Source organism: Schistocerca cancellata, chromosome 1 (assembly GCF_023864275.1).
Source record: "Schistocerca cancellata isolate TAMUIC-IGC-003103 chromosome 1, iqSchCanc2.1, whole genome shotgun sequence".
NCBI classification, from domain to species: Eukaryota; Metazoa; Arthropoda; class Insecta; order Orthoptera; family Acrididae; genus Schistocerca; species Schistocerca cancellata.
Genome location: NC_064626.1, coordinates 861756365 through 861777508, shown reverse-complemented (window position 1 = coordinate 861777508; position 21144 = coordinate 861756365). Strand labels below are relative to the sequence as shown.

General features: G+C 43.2%; 1 protein-coding gene across 1 annotated transcript in view; it reads left to right on the top strand.

Annotated features, from left to right (window-relative positions):
- The window catches only part of LOC126108212 (probable cytochrome P450 49a1), a 145801-nt gene that overhangs the window by 54909 nt on the left and 69748 nt on the right, over positions 1 to 21144 (top strand). The window contains exon 5 of the mRNA XM_049913478.1: positions 12534 to 12610. Within this exon, the coding sequence (XP_049769435.1) occupies positions 12534 to 12610 (77 nt within the window). The remainder of the gene's footprint in view (positions 1 to 12533; positions 12611 to 21144) is intronic.

The following is a 21144-nucleotide window of genomic DNA, read 5'->3' as shown; positions in this document are numbered from 1 at the left end:
CGAAAAAATGTGCGACTAAGTCGCATAACAGTCCGACTCCGACGAAGATCAGATCCCGAATTCTACTGCGCCCGCGCAACGCAACGCAACGCCAACATTGCTCAACTCCCTACCATCCTCGAAAACCGCGAATCAGCATTCAGTTCTGATTCCAAAATTCCCCCACACTGTCTCAGAACATCATTCGCGCCAATAGCGACCGTTCCCTCCAATTTCGATCAGGGCTTTATGACGTCAGCTAGCCTCAGTTTAAGTTGACCAGTCATGCCTCTGGTATTCAGCTGAGGACACTGAACTTGCTGTTTGACCGGCTACGAAAACAACGTGCCTAGACCAGCAGCCATCCGGCGTTAGACAGTCGCACCCAGCAGGGCGCAGTCCACAAGTATTCTCAGAATCAAGAGGACAATGCAGTCAGTCTGTACCAGGAGTCTTCGTTCCGGACGCGCCGGAACGCTAAACACATAAACTGCGGCTATACTCAGACGTCTCGCACGTCGTTTCGCCCTGCATACAATAGGCGAAACTCGACCGACGTCAGTCGTTCCGCCAGGCGCTTAACCCCATTGTACGAACCCCTCAGAATTCGGGCAAGTGCAGCCCCCAACCGGAAATGCAGTGTACCGCGTCCTCCGATGCTCGCCTCGCACGGGCCACACAGGGAAGTAACCCAACATGAATAGGAATCAAGTGAAAAGTATTTTTGAGCTCTCAGTACAAATACTCTCATTACAATAACCTTATTCGATCTGTTACCACCGTGCAATGACACAGAACATTAATAAAACTGATGAAAATGAGTGGCGACGTGCAAAATAGGGCATGGAACCTGTCAAGCGGACGTCGGCTTTTCCGGCGAGAAACGTCGGAGAACGAACATTCTGCGATTACTGCAGGAAGGGCACCGGTTGGTGTGGCAGTGCTTCGTTTACGTGGTCCGCCACATCGTCATTAATTCATGCAGAAAATAATACTCACCTGTTTGTTTTATAAATCCATCTTCAGAAATCACGTACGTGGTGGCTGTATTCCTTGTGTAGGATCGTGTATTTTTCGGCAAGGTGATGCGTCTCTAGACATAGTTAAAAGTGTCTGCAAACGGCTTGCTGAATGCGATCGAAATATGAAAATAGGTGCCCCTTATCTCAAGCCAACTGAACTTGTCTGGAACCTCCTGAGTTTCACGCTGTGCTTGACGTTCACCCTTCATTCAGTAACTATAGGTCTGAAGGAAGTACTGCCAATAGCGTTGGACCCGCCAGCATCTGAGTAAGTCATTCCCTTCTTCGACATATTCTAGACACCAGCAGCTGGTGATAGCACTGCGATTTTGACAACATGTTATTCCAGCCACAGTATTAACACCACATTGCTATGACGACAGTAAAGCAATTAATGCTATTACTAGCATTATAAATATAGCTATGCATCTTATATTTGCGATCATTGTCCCCCGCCGTTACTATTCCTTGTACTTTCGCTATCTGTAATCAATAATTCTTTTCCCAGAGAAATGTAAAGATATGACTGGTATTTAGTAAGTAATGCGACACGTTTTTCTCTGAAAGCAAGTCTGTTTTATTCAGGATTCCAAAACACCATGAAACGTCCCCTTAGAAAAAAATCGTTCAAATGTCTCTGAGCACTATGGGACTTAACTACTGAGGTCATCAGTCCCCTAGAACTTAGAACTACTTAAACCTAACTAACCTAAGGACATCACACACATCCATGCCCGAGGCAGGATTCGAACCTGCGACCGTAGCGGTCACGCGGTTCCAAACAGACGCGCTTAGAACCGCACGGCCACACCGGCCGGCCGTCCCCTTAGAACAATTTATACATGACTGTGCTTAAACTGACACACAATATTTTTAGCGCGACGCAATCTGACTTTCAAAAATCCCTACAAAAGAATGGCCCTGACTAACATTAACCTATACCTTGCACACATCACTTACCTCGCCAAAAATCTTCGTTATTCGAACTACTGCAATACAGCGAGCGCCACTACTGCCAGCTAAATAAAAGATTCAAACTACAGAAGGCACTAACTACTGATAGGCATAGTTAGCAAATGAAAGATTTTAATAGAGAACAAACAATGTATTTACCTTAATAGTGTTGAAAAATCATAATATATATAGCAGTACATGACATCCAGTCTTACAAATTTCAAAACTCCGCCATCTCTCTCCCCACATCGACCACTGCTGGTGGCTCACCTCCAACTGCGCAACGCTACGCGCTGTTAAACATCCAACTGCCCAACACTACAATGGCAGACAACAATGCAAACTAGCCACAAACTGCACACAGCACAGCCAGTGATTTACATACAGAGCGTTACGTGGCGTTACCTACATAAAAACCTAAACAGCCTACTTACAACCATATTATGCCCCACCTTTTTTCGCTGAGAAACCCTATTTTTCAACATAATTTCCGTTCAGTGCGACAGCCTTACGCCAACTTACTGGGGCCTGGGACCGGTATGCTGCACCCGTCACCTCCCAATCACGCACGTACTGCTCCCCATGGACTGCATCCTTCATTGAGGCATACAGACGGAAGTCGGAAGGTGCGAGATCCGGGCTGTAGGGTGGATAATGAAGAAGAACACTCCTATAAAGTCTTGTGAGCTCCTCTAGGGTGCGCAGAGTTGTGCGAGGCCTTGTGGCGCGGAAAAGGGGAAGTTCGTTAGCACTTTTGTGACAACGAACTCGCAAAAGTCGTTTCTTCAGTTTCCTGAGGGTAACGCAATATACTTCAGAGTTGATCGTTGCCCAGTGAGAGAGGACGTCGAACAGAATAAGCCCTTCAGTGCCCCAGAAGACAGTCGGCATGACTTTACCGGCTGAGGGTGCAGCTTTGAAGTTTTTTTTCGGAGGAGAGGTGATATGGTGTCACTCCGTGAATTGCCGTTTTGTTTCCGGTTCGAAGTGATGGTCCCATGTTTCATCGTCTGTGACGATGTTCTACAAAAAATTGTCACTATCAGCCTCGTAACGCGCAAGCAATCCCTCACAGATGGTCCTTCGTTGCTCTTTATGGTCTTCTGTTAGGCGGCCAGAAACCCAGTGGGCACACGCTTTTGAGTATCACAACTGACGGATGAGTGTGTTGGCACTACCAACAGCGAGCGACGCCCAGTCGCGCAGCGAGGCGTTTGACTGTGAATTCCGTTCACCTCGAATGGGAGTGTCTGCACGATCCAACAATGAAGGAGTCACAGCTGTTTCCGGCCGGGCAGCACGTGGCAGATCGGACAGGTTTGCACAAGCTTCATGTGACAGTGACAGACGCCTCGCCCAACGACTCATCGTGCTTTTGTTCATTACCAGATGTCCGCAGACATGCTGCAAGCGCCTATGAATATCTGTGGTGCACTGGCTTTCCGCCAAAGAAGCTCAGTGACAGCTGCAGGCTCCCACAACCGCACGAGTAGTCGACTGTGAAGAGCGGACAAATTGAATAGCTGGGCGGCGGCCATTAGAGTCGTAAACTGACGCGCGGAGTTCGAATATTTATACATCGCTTTTGGTTATAAAATGCCTTCCCTTGAGTTAGGTCACAAACATAATGCCTCATTTAAATACGTTACTACAATACACTTTTTAATTAATGAACAAACAGCAACTAGTCACTGTTAATGAATTTATCTTACGTACTACATGGAATCTGCCGTAGCTAAAAGTTACGTACTGGACCCCTAGCATTTTTCGTAGTTCATTTACGATAGATGTACGCAAAATGCATCAAAATACTCGAAGATTTGCCCACTATATTAATAGATATTTTCTGCTTTAGATTTTATGACGAGAAGTGCGTTATATATGGCATAGTGCTTTGGCAACTCACGACCAAATTATCAAGTTTCAACCTACCTAGACCATGAAAACACTACAGATCAGCCAACTTTCTTCAAAATGATCAGAACATATAAAATGGTATTCTGTCGGTCGGAAATGTTGCCTCCTGACAGCGTGTAACCATTTTTGTAACAGCTATGGTTTTGAGAAAGGAAACCTGCAGATAGATGCACAGACATTATACTAATACCATGTTACAAAAACATTTATTAAGCAAGAGCACTGACATACAAAACAACTTAAAATATTCACTTACCTGTGAAATGTAATATTCGTTCCTTTCTCGAATTTATTTGTACAATTAATCGCTGCACGACTCTTCACCATTGTACTTCTTTTGATTAGAACGTACAGACAGTAGAATTACGAGTAACAAATACTGTATGTACGTCCCAACAAATATACAACGTTGAATCAGGGTCTTCATAAACAACAGTACTACACAACACATCAGATTACAACCACTATAATGGCGTCCAGCCGAAGGTTCAAATTATCCCGCGACTGCAGCGCCATCAGTGCGTCTAGTTATTTTTTACAAGGTCTTTGGACATCTGTCTGCTTGGAACGTATCTCCGTTACAGACGCCATTTTGAATGCATTCATATGGCGCCACCACCTAACGGAACTTCATGAAACTGTAGGGGCTGAAGGGGGACTATTTCATGATGTACCACAAGAAATTCTCCTTTTGTTCAAACGCAACTGGCCGAGAAAAGAAATGTGTTGCATTACTTATTGAACGACACTCGTTCAAAGAGCGATAAGCAGTTTCTTCCATTGAAATGTATGTGGCTGTCATGAAAAACGATGAAGACGGGGCCGAGAGTCCACAAGAGAACAGTCGTATTCTGATCCGAAAATTCCTTCTGATGATTCGATGGGAGGGCATTAGGTGCTGTAGTGGGACCTCCTGCTGTCATTATTTTATGCTCTACATTTTTTTCACTTTCTCCAATCGCAACCAGTTTACATTTCTTGAAAGGTGCTTCAATTCAACGTGACATTGTTATCGTTGTCGACGACTCTGGGACACTTACAGTTCTGAAGGACACCCGAAGGCGCAAATGTGGGAAAATGGGTTAAAATTAGTCGTTAACAATATCCTGATTTTATCTACTTCAGTTTCTTCATTATGATCATGCAGTGGCTTCGGTCTGCAGTTGTATAAACTAGTCTGTATGGCAAAAACTATTTACTAAATAGTTAACTTTACGGTCTCATTTGTTAGAGCATAAGCGGTGTTGGAAAATGCAGGCCTACAGCGACCCTCCCCGACTTCTCACGGCTACCACAAACTGTAAGCATCTAAGGCAGAACTACTTGTCTGGCGTAGCAGCGATAAATTATATACTCAAACCTTCCTCATGAATCAATGTATCTATAAGTAAAGATCATATAAAAATCCTTGCAATAGTTCCTGAAATTAGCCTTCACCCGCGCGGGGAAGCCGCTCGCTCTCGGGCGCCTTGCAACGGTTCGTGCTGCTCCCACCGTCGGAGGGTCGAGTCCTCCCTCGGGCATGGGTGTGCGTGTTGTCCTTAGCGTAAGTTAAAGTTAGGTTAAGTAGTGTGTAAGCCTAGGGACCGATGACCTTAGCAGTTTGGTCCCATTGGAACTTACCCCAAAAAAAGCCTTGAAGTACAGATCGAAAAACCAGGGGGGGGGGGGGGGGGGAGGGGCTTTAATTTATAATACGTATACATTATCAAACGGTTACTGTCATATGTCCTGTAGCCCCAATAAAATGTTATTGTCTTTTTCATAGGTTAAAGACGGTTTCTCATTGACTTGTGCAAGACTGCAGTTTATAGGATAATATACACTTCTTTCGTATATTGTAGTTCCTGTGGAATGGATAAAGGCTAAATATCTCTAGCTACAGAATGAATTCCACTATGTTAACGGCACCATCCAAAAGTTACGTTAGGCAGAGATTTTACGGGTGTACAACTAGCTTTTAGCTTTATGAAATCCACAGAGGTGATGACAATAACGCAGTGTTAGCTCTGCATCAACCGTACAGGGTCTACAGTATACGAATAACGTATAGATTACCCTGTAAGCTGTAGACATGAGCTTACAGACGGCATGACACTACACATAAACCGTCTGTGATCTACGTAACAGTACTATAATATTTTCCTTAGCTACATTAAACAGAACGATACGTCTTTGATAATGAAACTCTCTGTTCTGAAACTTGTTCTGAACCGACACGTTGTATTAGGTTTGGGCATAAGTTCGTAGCGTTTTTGTTTTGCATGTCGGTGTTCGCGTTGCTATGGGTTTATTTATCAAATGTCATTTTTTATTTGTGGTTTACTGTTGCTATTTGAGTTTACACATTGTCATTTTGTCGTTTGGAGAAAGTGAGTGGAGCTGTGGACGCTAGAAAATAGAATTCCAAGTGGAGAAATCGTAACGTTTCCGACATATTCTTCAGTCTGAATTCAATAGACGGTGACAGCAGCGGAGGCAGCCAGAAACATTTGCGCCCCGTATAGGGGATGATGCCACTGGACCGAGCACGGCAAGAGAATGGTTTTCTCGTTTTAGAAAGGATCGTTTTGACATTACTGATTCTCCACGTTCAGGAAGATCTTCAGGGTTTGATAAAAATCGTTTAAACGCATTGATACACAATTTTCCACTTCAGCGTGCTCGAGAACTGGTAAATGTGACGAACTACGATCATTCCACTATCGTGCGATATTTGTGCAGCAGGGAAAATTCAAAAACCGCGAGTCTGACTACTGCATGCTCTAAGCCAAAATCACATAAATCAGCAGTTGGCTATACATGCATCTCTGCTTGCACGTCATCAATTGGCTCGTGAACAGCACCGATCATTCATTGTTACTGGTGACGCTAACATAACGAGAAGAAATTATTCATGTAGTAAAGGAGACGAAAACTTAATTGTGATGGGGGACTGGAATTCGGTAGTAGGAAAAGAAAGGGAAGGAATAATAGTAGGTGAATATGAACGGAGGAAAGGAATGAAAGTGCAAGCCACCTGGTAGGGTTTTGAACAGAGCATAATTTAATCATCACTAACACTTGCTTTAAGAATCATGAAAGAAGGTTGTATACGTGGAAGAGATCTGGCGACACCGGAAGGTTCAGATTGATTGTATAATGAGTAAACATAGATTTAGGAATGGCTCTGAGCACTATGGGACTCAACATCTTAGGTCATAAGTCCCCTAGAACTTAGAACTACTTAAACCTAACTAACCTAAGGACATCACACACACCCATGCCCGAGGCAGGATTCGAACCTGCGACCGTAGCAGCCTCGCGGTTCCGGACTGCTGCGCCAGAACCGCACGGCCACCGCGGCCGGCCATAGATTTAGGAACCAGATTTTAAGTAGTAAGACATTTCCAGGGGCAGATGTGGACTTTGACCAAACTTTATTTAAAACTGAAGAAATTCCAAAAATCTAGGAAATTAAGAACAAGGGACTTGGATAAGTTGAAAGAACCAGAGGTTCCTGAGAATTTCAGAGGAACCGGCAGGTAATGGTTGGTAAAGCAGGGGAAACGACTACAGTAGAAGATGAAATAATGAAGGCAGCAGAGGATCAAACCGCTAAATAAACAAGGCGTAGAGGGAGCCTTAAATAAAACAAGAGATATTGAATTTAACTCACGAAAGGAGAAAACAAAAAATGCAGTAAATGAAGCAGGCGAAAGGGAACAGAAACGTCTAATAAATGGGATTGACAGGAAGTGCAAAATTGTTAAGCAGGAATGGCTAGAGGACGAATGCAAGGATGTAGAAGCATATTTCACTAGGATAAAGATAGATGCTGAATACGGGAAAATTAAAGAGGCCCTTGGGGAAAAGAGAATCAGTTGTATGAATACCAACAGCTCAGGTGGTAAACCAGTTCTAAGCTGAAAGGTGGAAAGAATATATTAGAGGGCCTGTACAAGGGAGATGAACTTGAAAGCAGTATTATAGAAAGGGAAGTGGACATCGATGAAGATGAAATGGGAGATACGGTAATGCGAGAAGAATTTGACAAAGCTGTAAAAGATCTTAGCCGAAACAAGGCCCCGCGGGTAGACGAAATTCCATCAGAACTGCTGATAGCCTTGGGAGAGCCAGTAATGAGGCCCTTCATCTGATGTGCAAGATATATGAGACAAGCGAAATGTTCTCAGACTTAAAGAAAAATGTGGTAATTCCAATTCGAAAAGAAATCAGTTGCTGACAAGTGAGAAATTTACTGAACTATCAGTTTAATAAATCATGGTTGCAAGATACTAAAACGAATTCCTTACAGAAGAAAAAAATGGTTCAAATGGCTCTGAGCACTATGGGACTCAACTGATGTGGTCATAAGTCCCCTAGAACTTAGAACTACTTAAACCTAACTAACCTAAGGACATCACACACGTCCATGCCCGAGGGAGGATTCGAACCTGCGACCGTAGCGGTCGTGCGGTTCCAGACTGTAGCGCCTTTAACCGCTCGGCCACTCCGGCCGGCCTTACAGAAGAATGAAAAAGCTGGTAGAAGCAGACCTCGCGGATGATCAGTTCGGTTTCCGGAGAAATATAGGAACACGCGAGGCAATACTGACCATACGACTTATCATAGAAGATAGATTAATGAAAAGCAAACGTACCCTTATAGCATTTGTAGACTTAGAGAAAACTTTTGACAATGTTGACTGGAATACTGTCTTTGAAATACTGCAGGTAGCGGGGGAAAATACAGGGAGAGTAAGGCTCTTTAAACTTATACAGAAACCAGTCGGCAGTTATAAGAGTCGAATAGCATGAAAGGGAAGCAGTGGTTGAGAATGGAATGAGACAGGGTTGTAGCCTACCCCCGATGTTATTCAATCTGTACATTGAACGAGCAGTAACGAAAACTAAAGAAAAATATGGAGTAGGAACTAAAATTCATTGAGAAAAAATAAAAACTTTGAGGTTTGATGGTGATATTTCAATTCTGTCACAGATAGGACTTGGAAGAGCAGTTGAATGGAATGGACAGTGCTATGAAAAGAGGATATAAGACGAACATAATCAAAAGCAAAAACAGGATAATGGAGTGCGGTGATGCTAAGGGAATTACGTTAGGGAACGAGACACGTAAAGTAATAGAGGAGTTTTGCTATTTGGGCAGCAAAATAACTGATGATGGCCGAAGTGGAGAGGATATAAAATGTAGACTGGCAATGGCAAGAAAACCATTTCTGAAGAAGAGAAATCCGTTAACAGCGAAAATGGATTTAAGTGTTAGGAAGTCTTTTCTGAAGGTATTTGTGTGGCGTGTAGCCATGCATGGAATTGAAACATGAACGATAAACAATTTAGATTAAAGAGAATAGAAGCTTTCGAACTGTGGTGCTACAGAAGAATGCTGAAGATTAGATGGATCCATCATGTGACTAATGAGGAAGTACTGAATAGAACTGGGGAGACAAGAGTTCTGTGGCACAATTTGACCAAAAGAAGGGATTGGCTGGTAGGACACATTATGAGACATCAAGGGCTCACCAATTTATTATTTTTTTTTTTTTTGGTGGGGTGAGGGGGGGGGGGGAAGAATCGTAGAGGAAGACCAAGAGATGAATATAGCAGATTCAGAAAGCTGTAGGTTGCAGTAGTTACTCGAAGATGAAGAGGCTCGCTCAGGACTGAGTAGCATGGAGAGCTGCATCAAACCAGTCTTCGAACTGAAGGCCACAACAACAACAAGGAAAAGAATGGAATGGTGGAGCCCAAACAAAGCAGCAACTCTCGGTACAAAGACCTGCGCGCGTTCATAAATGTTAGTGTTATGCATCTAGTGGACAGCGGCAGTGTGGTGTACTACGAATTGCTTCCCCAAAGTGTAACCACCACTGCTCACATTTATCGTCAATATCTGAGACGTCTTGCAGTTGCAGTCTAAGAACAACGATCAGGAAGACTGCGTGAAGTGATGCTATTCAACGATAACACCCTCCCGCATTCTGCTAAACTAACAAAAAACACTGTACCTGTACAGTAGTTGGGTTGGGAAGTCATTCCGCACTCGCTTTATTCACTTGATCTTACGGCCTCTGATTTTTACCTTCTCCGATCTGTATCGAACAGCCTTCAAGGAACTTCCTTTCCAGATGAAAATGCGCTCCGAACATGGCTCGACGAGTTCTTCGCCTCAAAACCGCATGATTTCTACAGTCGCGGAATCGAACAGTTACCCTAGCGTTGGCAGACTGCTGTAAATAGTGACGGAGAATATATTACTGATGGCTAAAGTCTCTGTTGTGTGTATCTGTTGTGTTTATTAAACTTATGGGAAAAGGCTACATACTTACACACCAACCGGATACAATAAAGATAAGAAAAATGAGAGCCGATTCTTCTTCAACAGTCGAAACCAGAGAAGGTAGTCATGTTGGATGCTGGGGTCTAGAGCTTTTTTACAGGGTGCAGCTTTTTTACAGGGTGCATTACCATTTAGATACGAAGAATCACCATCTCCTAACTGTTCCTCTACTGCACTTGGTACGCAATGCTGTAAAATGCGTCCATATCCATCCGCATTTAGGGTTTTCTCAACTTCAGTAAGATTCTGCAGATTTTTGTAAGTACTACAAAAGTGAAACTTCCTAGTAGCACGACTCACGCCCGGTCCTCACAGCTTTACTTCTGCCAGTATCTCGTCTCCTACCTTCCAAACTTAAACTACAAAATTGTTTTCTTGTTCATCCTTTACTTTTTAAAATTACTTTTGCAACATGAACTAGATAAATCCACTCAATTTTTGGTGCTGTGTTTACATTATAAACATCCACTTTCTTCTAGCATTTAAGAGACTTACTGTCCTGCTGTTAGGTCTATAAACCGAAAATTAATCAAGGCTTTATAATGGAAAAATCTTTGTGTTCTGCCTTATAGCAGGCCTTGTTATGGGGGAAGCCTCGTCAGAGAGGTCCACCGCATGAGCGTCAAGGGAAGTGAATCCAGTGGTGGTTTCCCGATGCCTTCCACTGGTGATGATGAAATGATAATGAGTACAACACAACACCCAGTCCCTGAGAGGAGAAAATCTCCGACCCAGCCGGGAATCGAACCCGGGCCTCTTGGCGTGATAGACGGCCGCGGTGACCACGCAGATATCGGGGAAGACTTATAATGGGAAAGTGGCCTTCAAATACGAAGAAATGATGACAGAAATATATAAGAGTTAGACAAAATTATGAAAACACCAAAAACACAACATATTACCATGCCTAACACGGTGAGGGAACCCGTTAACAATCAAAACAGCTTCCAGTCATCTTGGAACGAAGAAAACACGGGTACCGTATGTTTTTCAAGACAGATGTGATACCGTTCTTCCTGCCACATAGTGGCAAGTTCAGATAGAAATGATGGAGGTGGATAGCGACCACACTCTCTTCTCTCTAAAGTAGAACACAACGGCTCAGTAACATAGAGATCTGGTGACTGTCGAGGCTAGGGGAGATGCGACAATTAATCCTCGTGCCCACAAAGGCAGTACTGGACTATGCAAGCTGTATTAACAGCAGTTCTGTCGTCTTGGGTAATAGCAGTGCCATTGCGGGAACAAACATTCTATCATGGCATGGACCTGAACAGCTAAAATGATCACATAATCCTTGGCAGTAATCCTACCGTGCAGAGTAACAGAGAGCCCATGGAATGTCACTAAATGGCTACGCAAATCATCACCCAGTCCTTGCATGTTTCACTCTTGGGATGTAAACTCGGCCAGAAGTTGGAAAGAGAGTGAAACAAGACTCATCTGACCAAATTACTCTCTTCCATTGCTCCATACTGCAGGTTTTATGGCTTCGGCACCACGTTTTTCTGTTACGAGTATTCGCATCACTGATGTGTTCCAGCTCGCCCTGCAGTTCCCTGCTTGTGAAGCTCTTCGTGTTCTTCAGATGTTGATAGCTTTGTGACCACTTTTGCAGCTGTCGACATCTTATTTTTCGTCAAAATGCTCTTTAATAACCGTATGTCACTATTACTCAACACTTAGTTTCGACCGGGTCGTTACTTAGTGGTTGAGATTTTCCCGCTTTCCGTGTATGCGGTATTCATCTTTGATATGGTGCCTCGTGAAACACCAAACACTTCGGCTACCTTGGTTAATGAAGCACCTACCATATGAGCACCAACAATTTTCCCACATTCGAATTCACGTAATTCCAACGTAATGCACTTCCAACTACACAGAACACAACTCTGACCGTGACCGACACTTGCAACGTATTAAGGACATTGCAAATGTGCCGTTCGTGGTCAAATACGACGGCGCAACCTGCAGGCTTGGCCATCATCTGCATTATTTTTTGCCTAACCTCGTCTTTCTCTTAGCATAGCCTTTAATTATGCGCCGTGGGCTACCCCATGACAGAATGAATTAAAATATCGTCGTCGGTGACGGTTACTTTAAGCGTGATTGTATTACAGCGTTTCCGTGAACACATTCCTTTTAATAAGTGCTGTGGAGACACTCAGAAGGTGATATTTAGGATTTCTAATCTGCATTCAGTTTTTATATAATTAAATTATAATGTTTCTTCTTTTGACATAATCACCGGAAACAACGTGCACATTTTCGTTTGCTGCAGTTCATGTTATTTCTGCGACTGTTTATTTCTTATTTTCGCAGAGTACATGAAATGAGGGATGAAAATCAGGAGTTACCAGCTGATTTCATTGATGAGCTTTATACCTGGGCCCTGGAATGTAAGTACACCAAAGCTTCTAAACTTGGCATCGCATTTTTAGTTTATTTCCGTGTAATCTGTCTTACAGAATTGAATCCTGTTAATTACTGTACATTTTTGCGATCCCAAACAACTCCTAAACAGTTACATTACCAGCTGTCAAATAGAAACATGGTAACATAGATTTCATTTTCTAGAAAACTAGCGTTGTAAATTATCAGATTTCAACGTCGATCGGACCAAATTCTGATCTTAGAGACAAAAAGAATATATGTAACCTTTTGAATATTTCACAGCACTGTATAAAACGTTGTTAATATTCAGATGAAGACTATCAAGGTTTTCGGGCAGTCAGTAAAATTCGTTGTACTTGCTGTACCACATACAGGCAGGCAAAATCGCTCCTACTGTAGATAACCAGCGAATATCTTCACGATACGAAAAGAATCGCAGTCTGAATGAACTATACAGACAATGATAAGAGCTGCAAGTAGCAAGGACGCACGCACGTACCAACACATGCACAAACACACACACACACACACACACACACACACACACACACACATACATACATACACCAAAAATAATAATTTTTGTAACAGCATATCTGTTTGTAATCCAAAGAACCTTTTGACTCGCTAGTCCCAGACACAAATGTTCATCTGAAACTCACAGACTATGTGATCAAAAGTATCCGGACACCCCCCAAAACATACATTTTTAATATTAGGTGCATTGTGCTACCACCTCCTGCCAGGTACTCCATATCAGCGTCCTCAGCAGTCACAAGACATCGTGAGAGAGCAGAATGATGCGCTCCGTGGAACCCACGGACTTCGAACGTGATCAGGTGATCGGGTGTCACTTGTGTCATACGTCTGTACGCGATATTTCCACACTCCTGAACATCGCTAGGTCCACTGTTTCCGATGTGATAGTGAAGTGTAAACGTGAAGGGACAGGTACAGCACAAAAGCGTACAGGCCGACCTCGTCTGTTGACTGACAAAGACCGCCGACAGTTGAAGGGGATCGTAGTGTATAATAGGCAGACACCTATCCAGACCATCACACAGGAATTCCAGACTGCTTCAGGATCCACTGCAAGTACTATGACAGTTAGGTGGGAGATGAGAAAACTTGTATTTCAGTGTCGAGCGGCTGCTCATAAGCCACACATCACACCGGTAAAAGCCAAACAACGCCTCGCTTGGTGTAAGAAGCGTAAACACTGGACGATTGAACAGTGGAAAAACATTGTGTGGAGTGAAGAGTCACGGTGCACAATGTGGTGATCCGATGGCAGGGTGTGGTTATGGCGAATACCCGGTGAACGTCATCTGCCAGCGTGTGTAGTGCCAACAGTAAAATACTGAGGTGGTGGTATTATGGTGTGGTCGCGTTTTCCATGGAGGAGGCTTGCACCCCTTATTGTTTTACGTGGCACTATCACAGCACAGGCCTACATGGATGTTTTAAGGCTCCTCTTACTTCCCGCTGTTGAAGAGCAATTCGGGGATGGCGATTGCATCTTTCAACACGATCGAGTACCTGTTCATAATGCACGGCCTGTGACGGAGTGGTTACACGACAATAACATCCTTTTAATAGACTGGCCTGCACCGAGTCCTGACCTGAATCCTGTAGAACACATTTGGGATGTTTTGGAACGCCGACTTCGTGCCAGGCCTCACGAGCGACATCGATACCTCTCCTCATTGCAGCACTCCTTGGAGAATTGGCTGCCATTCCCCAAGAAACCTTCCATTGAACGTATGCCCGCGAGAGTGGAAGCTGTCATCAAGGCTAAGGGTGGATTAACACCATATTAAGTTCCAGCATTACCGATGGAGGGCGCCACGAACTTGTAAGTCATTTTCAGCCAGGTGTCCGGACACTTTTGATCACTTAGTGTATACAGGGTTACTAAAAGTGGAGCAACGAATTTAAAAACATTCCAATAGATGCAGCCTACGTATACAGGTTGTCTCATAATTAATAGCGAAGTAATAGGATTGAAAATATACCACAGTAGAAGGAAAAACGTTCCAGTAAACGTAGAAGCAAACTACATTATGAATTGCTCAAGGAAATGGAACAGCGACCAACACAATGAGAAAAAAAAATTGCCTTAGAATATAGCTACAGTTTACTTTTATCTTGCCTACTGGCTACCGGTTTCGGTACAAAGTATCATCATCATCAGGCCACTGCATGATCAAATAATTACGGTATATAGCTAAAATCAAAATTTACGAAACATCTATGACAACAAAGGCATGGAACAGAGTGCAACCTCAGAATATAGACGCCCCTTACCCGTGGTGCTGAGTCGTTATGCTCACTTGCCAGGTAGGCATGTCATATAGTAGAAGTAAAGGCTAATGCTATGCTTTAAATAGATCTAAATTACGTCCAGTAGCGATTCGAGTCCCCCTATCGGCAGTGTTTCTTTTTTCTTCTGAAAAAAGTCACGATGTAAAAGAGTTTTTTGTTTTATTAGAGCGGAGACAGTTAATAATTCTTTTATTCTGGATTTCCTTCCATTTCAAATTTTATGATATTTTTATTATTTTTTAAACGTCTTTTACACTGTTACTCTTTTGCACCCTCCCCCCCGCCCCACATGAACCATGGATCTTGCCGTTGGTGGCAAGGCTTGCGTGCCTCAGCGATACAGATAGCCGTACCGTAGGTGCGACCACAACGGAGGGGTTTCTGTTAAGAGGCCAGACAAACGTGTGGTTCCTGAAGAGGGGCAGCTGCCTTTTCAGTAGTTGCAGGGCAACAGTCTGCTTGAATGACTAATCTGGCCCTGTGACACTAACCAAAACGGCCTTGCTGTTTTGGTACTGCGAACGGCTGAAAGCAAGGGTAAACTATGGCCGTAATTTTTCCCGTGGGCATGCAGCTTTACTGTATGGTTACGTGATTATGGCTTCCTCTTAGGTAAAAAATTCCGGAGGTAAAATAGTCCCCCCATTCGGATCTCCGGGCGGGGACTACTCAGGCGGACGTCGTTATCAGGAGAAAGAAAACTGTCGTTCTACGGATCGGAGCGTGGAATGTCAGATCCCTTAATCGGGCAGGCAGGTTAGAAAATTTAAAAAGAGAAATGGATAGGTTAAAGTTAGATATAGTGAGAATTAGTGAAGTTCGGTGGCAGGAGGAACAAGACTTCTGGCTGGTGACTGCAGGGCTACAAATACAAAATCAAATAGGGGTAATGCATGAGTAGATTTAATAATGAATAAAAATAGGAGTGCGGGTAAGACACTACAAACAGCATAGTGAACGCATTATTGTGGCCAAGATAGACACGAAGCCCACGCCTACCTCATTAGTACAAGTTTATATGCCAACTAGCTCCGCAGATGATGAAGAGACTGAATAAATGTATGATGAGATAAATGAAATTATTCAGATATTGAAAGTAGGCGAAAATTTAATAGTCAAGGGTGACTGGAATTCGATAGTAGGAAAAGGAGGAGAAGGAAACGTAGTAGATGAATGGGGGTAAGGAATGAAAGAGGAAGCCGCCTGGTAAAATTTTGCACAGAGCATAACTTAATCATAGCTAACACTTGGTTCAAGAATCATGAAAGAAGGTTGTATACATGGAAGAGGCGTGGAGATACTGGAAGGTTTCAGATAGAGTATATAATGGTAAGATAGAGATTTAGGAACCAGGTTTTAAATTGCAAGACATTTCCAGGGGCAGATGTGGACTTTGGCCACAATGAACTGCAGATTAAAACTGGAGAAACTACAAAATAGTGGGAATTTAAGGAGATGGGACTTGGATAAACTGAAAGAACCAGAGGCTTTAGAGTGTTTCAGATAGAGCATTATGGAACGATTGACAGGAAAAGGGGAGAGAAATACAGTAGAGGAAGAATGGGTAGCTATGAGAGATAAAATAGTGAAGGCAGTAAAAAGACGAGGCCTAGTAGAAGTTCTTGGGTAAGAGAAGAGATACCGAATTTAATTGATGAAAGGAGAAAATATAAAAATGCAGTAAATGAAGCAGCCAAAAAAGAATACAAACGTCTCAAAAATGAGATCGACAGGAAGTGCAAAATGGCAAGGCAGGGATGCATAGAGGACAAATGTAAGGATGTGGAGGCATATATCACTAGGGGTAAGATAGATACAGCCTACAGGAAAATTAAATAGACTTTTAGAGAAAAGAGAACCACCTGTATGAATATCAAGAGCTCAGACGGAAAACCAGTTCTAAACAAAGAAGGGAAGGCAGAAAGGTGGAAGGAGTATATAGAGGGTCTGTACAAGGGCGATGTACTTGAGGACAATATTATGAAAATGGAAAAGGATGTAGATGAAGGGAGATATGATACTGCGTGAAGAGTTTGACAGAGCACTGGAAGACCTAAGTCGAAACAAGGCCACGGGAGTAGACAGCAGACAGCATTCCATTAGAACTATTGATAGCCTTGGGAGATCCAGCCCTGACAAAAATCTACCGTCTGGTGAGCAAGGTGTATGAGACCATCGAAATACCCTAGACGTCAAGAAAAATATAATAATTCCAATCCTAAAGAAATCAGATGCTGACAGATGTGAAAATTACCGAAGTATCAGTTTAATAAGTCACGGCTGCAAAATACTAGCACGAATTATTTACAGACGAATGGAAAAACTGGTAGAAGCCGACCTGGGGGAAGATCAGTTTGGATGGCATAGAACTGTTGGAACACATGAGGCAAGACTGACCCTACGACTTATGTTAGAAGATAGATTAAGGAAAGGCAAACCTGCGTTTCTAGCATTTCTAGACTTAGAGAAGGCTTTTGACAATGTTGACTGGAATACTCACTTTCAAATTCTGAAGGTGGCAGGGGTCAAATACAGGCAAGGAAGGGCTATTTACAATTTGTATCGAAACCAGATGAAAGTTATAAGAGTCGAAGGGCATGAAAAAGAAGCAGTGGTTGAGAATGGAGCGAGACAGGGTTGTAGCCTACCCCCGATGTTATTTAATCTGTATATTGAGCAAGCAGTAAAGGAAACAAGAAAAAATTCGGAGTAGGAATTAAAATCCATGGAGAAGAAATAAAAACTTTGAGGTTCGCCGATGACGATATCATTCTGTCAGAGACAGCAAAGGACCTGAAAGAGCAGTTGAAGGGAATGGACGGAGTCGTGAAAGGAGGATATACGCTGAAAATCAACAAAAGCAAAAGGAAGATAATGGAATGTAGTTAAATTAAATCGGGTGTTGCTAAGGGAAATGAGACACTTAAAGTAGTAAATGAGTTTTGCTATTTGGGGAGCAAAATGACTGATGATGGTCGAAGTAGAGAGGATATAAACTGTGGACTGGCGACGACAAGGAAAGCGTTTGTGAAGAAGAGGAATTTGTTAACATTGAGTATAGATTTAAGTGTCAGGAAGTCGTTTCTGAAAGTATTCGTATGGAGTGTAGCCATGCATGGAAGTGAAACATGGACGGTAAATAGTTTAGACAAGAAGAGAATAGAAGCTTTTGAAATGTGTTGCTACAGAAGAATGCTGAAGATTAGATAGATAGATCACATAACTAATGAGGTATTGAATAGAATTGGGGAGAAGAGGAGTTTGTGGCACAACTTGACTAGGAGAAGGGATCGGTTGCTAGGACATGTTCTGAGACATCAAGGGATCGCAGGTTTAGTATTGGAGGGCAGCGTGGAGGGTAAAAATCATAGAGGGAGACCAAGAGATGAACACACTAAGAAGATTCAGAAGGATGTAGGTTGCAGTAGGTACTGGGAGATGAAGAAGCTTGCACAGGATAGAGTAGCATGGAGAGCTGCATCAAACCAGTCTCTGGACTGAAGACCACAACAACAACTCTTTTTCAAGAATAAAAGAGAAATTCCATTCATATCGGGTATTCTTATCACTTATGGCCGCAATTTAGACCTGTTTAAAGTATAGCATTGGCTTTTACTTTTAGTACGTGACACAGCTACTTGGGAAGCGGGCATGACAAGTGCAAGACAGGGACAAGAAGTAAATAATTTTTTGTGTTTAAGAAGGCAGTTAAAACATACCTGTCTTAATCAAAACGAACAGGAAAGTAAAGAATTATGTGAGCGATATAAACTAGTGGTTGATAAAAACGATAGAGCTCGCAAAAATTTAAAAATATGACTCTGACGTACCACAAAACACTTTCAGAGTAGAATCCCTCTTACTGCTCAAGATCTGTGATGGAAATTGCTAACCTCCTCTCATCTTTCTGAGTTCAACACCTACTTCATTATGGAGGAATAGTGACTCGCTTTATCAGACCGACACATGGGAATACACAAACAATGTAGTTGAGACTCTGGGTTACTGTCGTAGTTCTGATAACACTCTGCGAGGTCAATTTTTGCTGTGGCTCTTCTTTAACCCTTATATGTCCAGAACCATTTTTTTTGTCATTAAGTTATATGATTTTCACATAAATATCATTTATTAGTGACCACAGATAACAACTGTAACACTCATTTGTAGTTGTCAGTTCTGAAAGGAGGTTTACACAGTTGGCCAACAATGACCAATGGGCGCATAAGGTTGTACACTACTATGGAACAAGAATAATCAAAACAAAAAAATGTCACGCTAATCAACTTGATAATCAGACTTTGTTATAACACATTATGAACAATAATAATATTAAAACTTCCTGGCAGATTAAAACTGTGTGCCCGACCGAGACTCGAAGTCGGGACCTTTGCCTTTCGCAGGCAAGTGCTCTACCATCTGAGCTACCCAAGCACGACTCACGCCCGGTCCTCACAGCTTTACTTCTGCCAGTATCTCGTCTCCTACCTTCCAAACTTTACAGAAGCTCTCCTGCGAACCTTGCAGAACTAGCACTCCTGAAAGAAAGGATATTGCGGAGACATAGCTTAGCCACAGCCCGGGGGATGTTTCCAGAATGAGATTTTCACTCTGCAGTTGAGTGTGCACTCATATGAAACTTCGTGGCAGATTAAAACTGTGTGCCCGACGGAGACTCGAACTCGGGACCTTTGCCTTCCGCAGGCAAGTGTTCTACCATCTGAGCTACCGAAGCACGACTCACGGCCGGTCCTCACAGCTTTACTTCTGCCAGTATCTCGTCTCCAGCCTTCCAAACTTTAGGAGGTAGAAGTACAGCTGTGAGGACCGGCCGTGAGTCGTGCTTCGGTAGCTCAGATGGTAGATCACTTGCCCGCAAAAGGCAAAGGTCCCGAGTTCGAGTCTCGGTCGGGCACACAGTTTTAATCTGCCAGGAAGTTTCATATACAGCGCACACTCCGCTGCAGAGTGAAAATCTCATTCTGGAAACATCCCCCAGGCTGTGTCTAAGCCATGTCTCCGCAATATCCTTTCTTTCAGGAGTGCTAGTTCTGCAAGGTTCGCAGGAGAGCTTCTGTAAAGTTTGGAAGATAGGAGACGAGATACTGGCAGAAGTAAAGCTGTGAGGACCGGGCGTGAGTCGTGCTTGGGTAGCTCAGATGGTAGAGCACTTGCCTGCGAAAGGCAAAGGTCCCGAGTTCGAGTCTCGGTCGGGCGCACGGTTTTAATCTGCCAGGAAGTTTCATATCAGCGCACACTCCGCTGCAGAGTGAAATTCTCATTCTGGAATTGTAATATTAGGTAGGTAAGGAACATAACACATAAAATAATTGTGTATTAAACTACGCAAAGCAGTTGTCATGCAAAGATAAGTTACATTTGCGGCACGATTTGACGATTCATTTCTGCAAAGCGCACATCTTCTTCTGACCTGACAACTGCGAATAATATCTTGAATTAGATGCTTTCTTAGAGAAACAGATACAGCCGTCCTCAATTGCCGCTATGGCACAGGCTGAGGTTTAGCAGTACCGTACACTGAGGTGGCAAGAGCCCTGGGATAGCGATATGCACATACAGGATGTTACAAAAAGACAACTTTCAGGAAACATTCCTCACACACACAGAAAGAAAATATGTTATGTGGACATGTGTCCGGAAACGCATACTTTCCATGTTACAGCTCATTTTATCACTTCTCTTCAAATCACATTAATCATGGAATGGAAACACACAGCAACAGAACGTACCAGCGAGACTTCAAACACTTCGTCACTTTGTTACAGGAAATGTTCAAAATGTCCTCCGTTAGCGAAGATACATGCATCCACCCTCCGTCGCATGGAATCCCTGATGCGCTGATGCAGCCCCGGAGAATGGCGTATTGTATCAACAGCCGTCCACAATACGAGCACGAAAAGTCTCTACATTTGGTACCGGGGTTGCGTAGACAAGAGCTTTCAAATGCCCCTATAAGGTTGAGGTCAGGAGAGCGTGGAGGCCATGGAATTGGTCCGCCTCTACCAATCCATCGGTCACCGAATCTGCTGTTGAGAAGCGTACGAACACTTCGACTGAAATGTGCAGGAGCTCCATCGTGCATGAACCACATGTTGCGTCGTACTTGTAAAGGCACATGTTCTAGCAGCACAGGTAGAGTATCCCGTATGAAATCCTGATAACGTGCTCCATTGAGCGTAGGTGGAAGAACATGGGG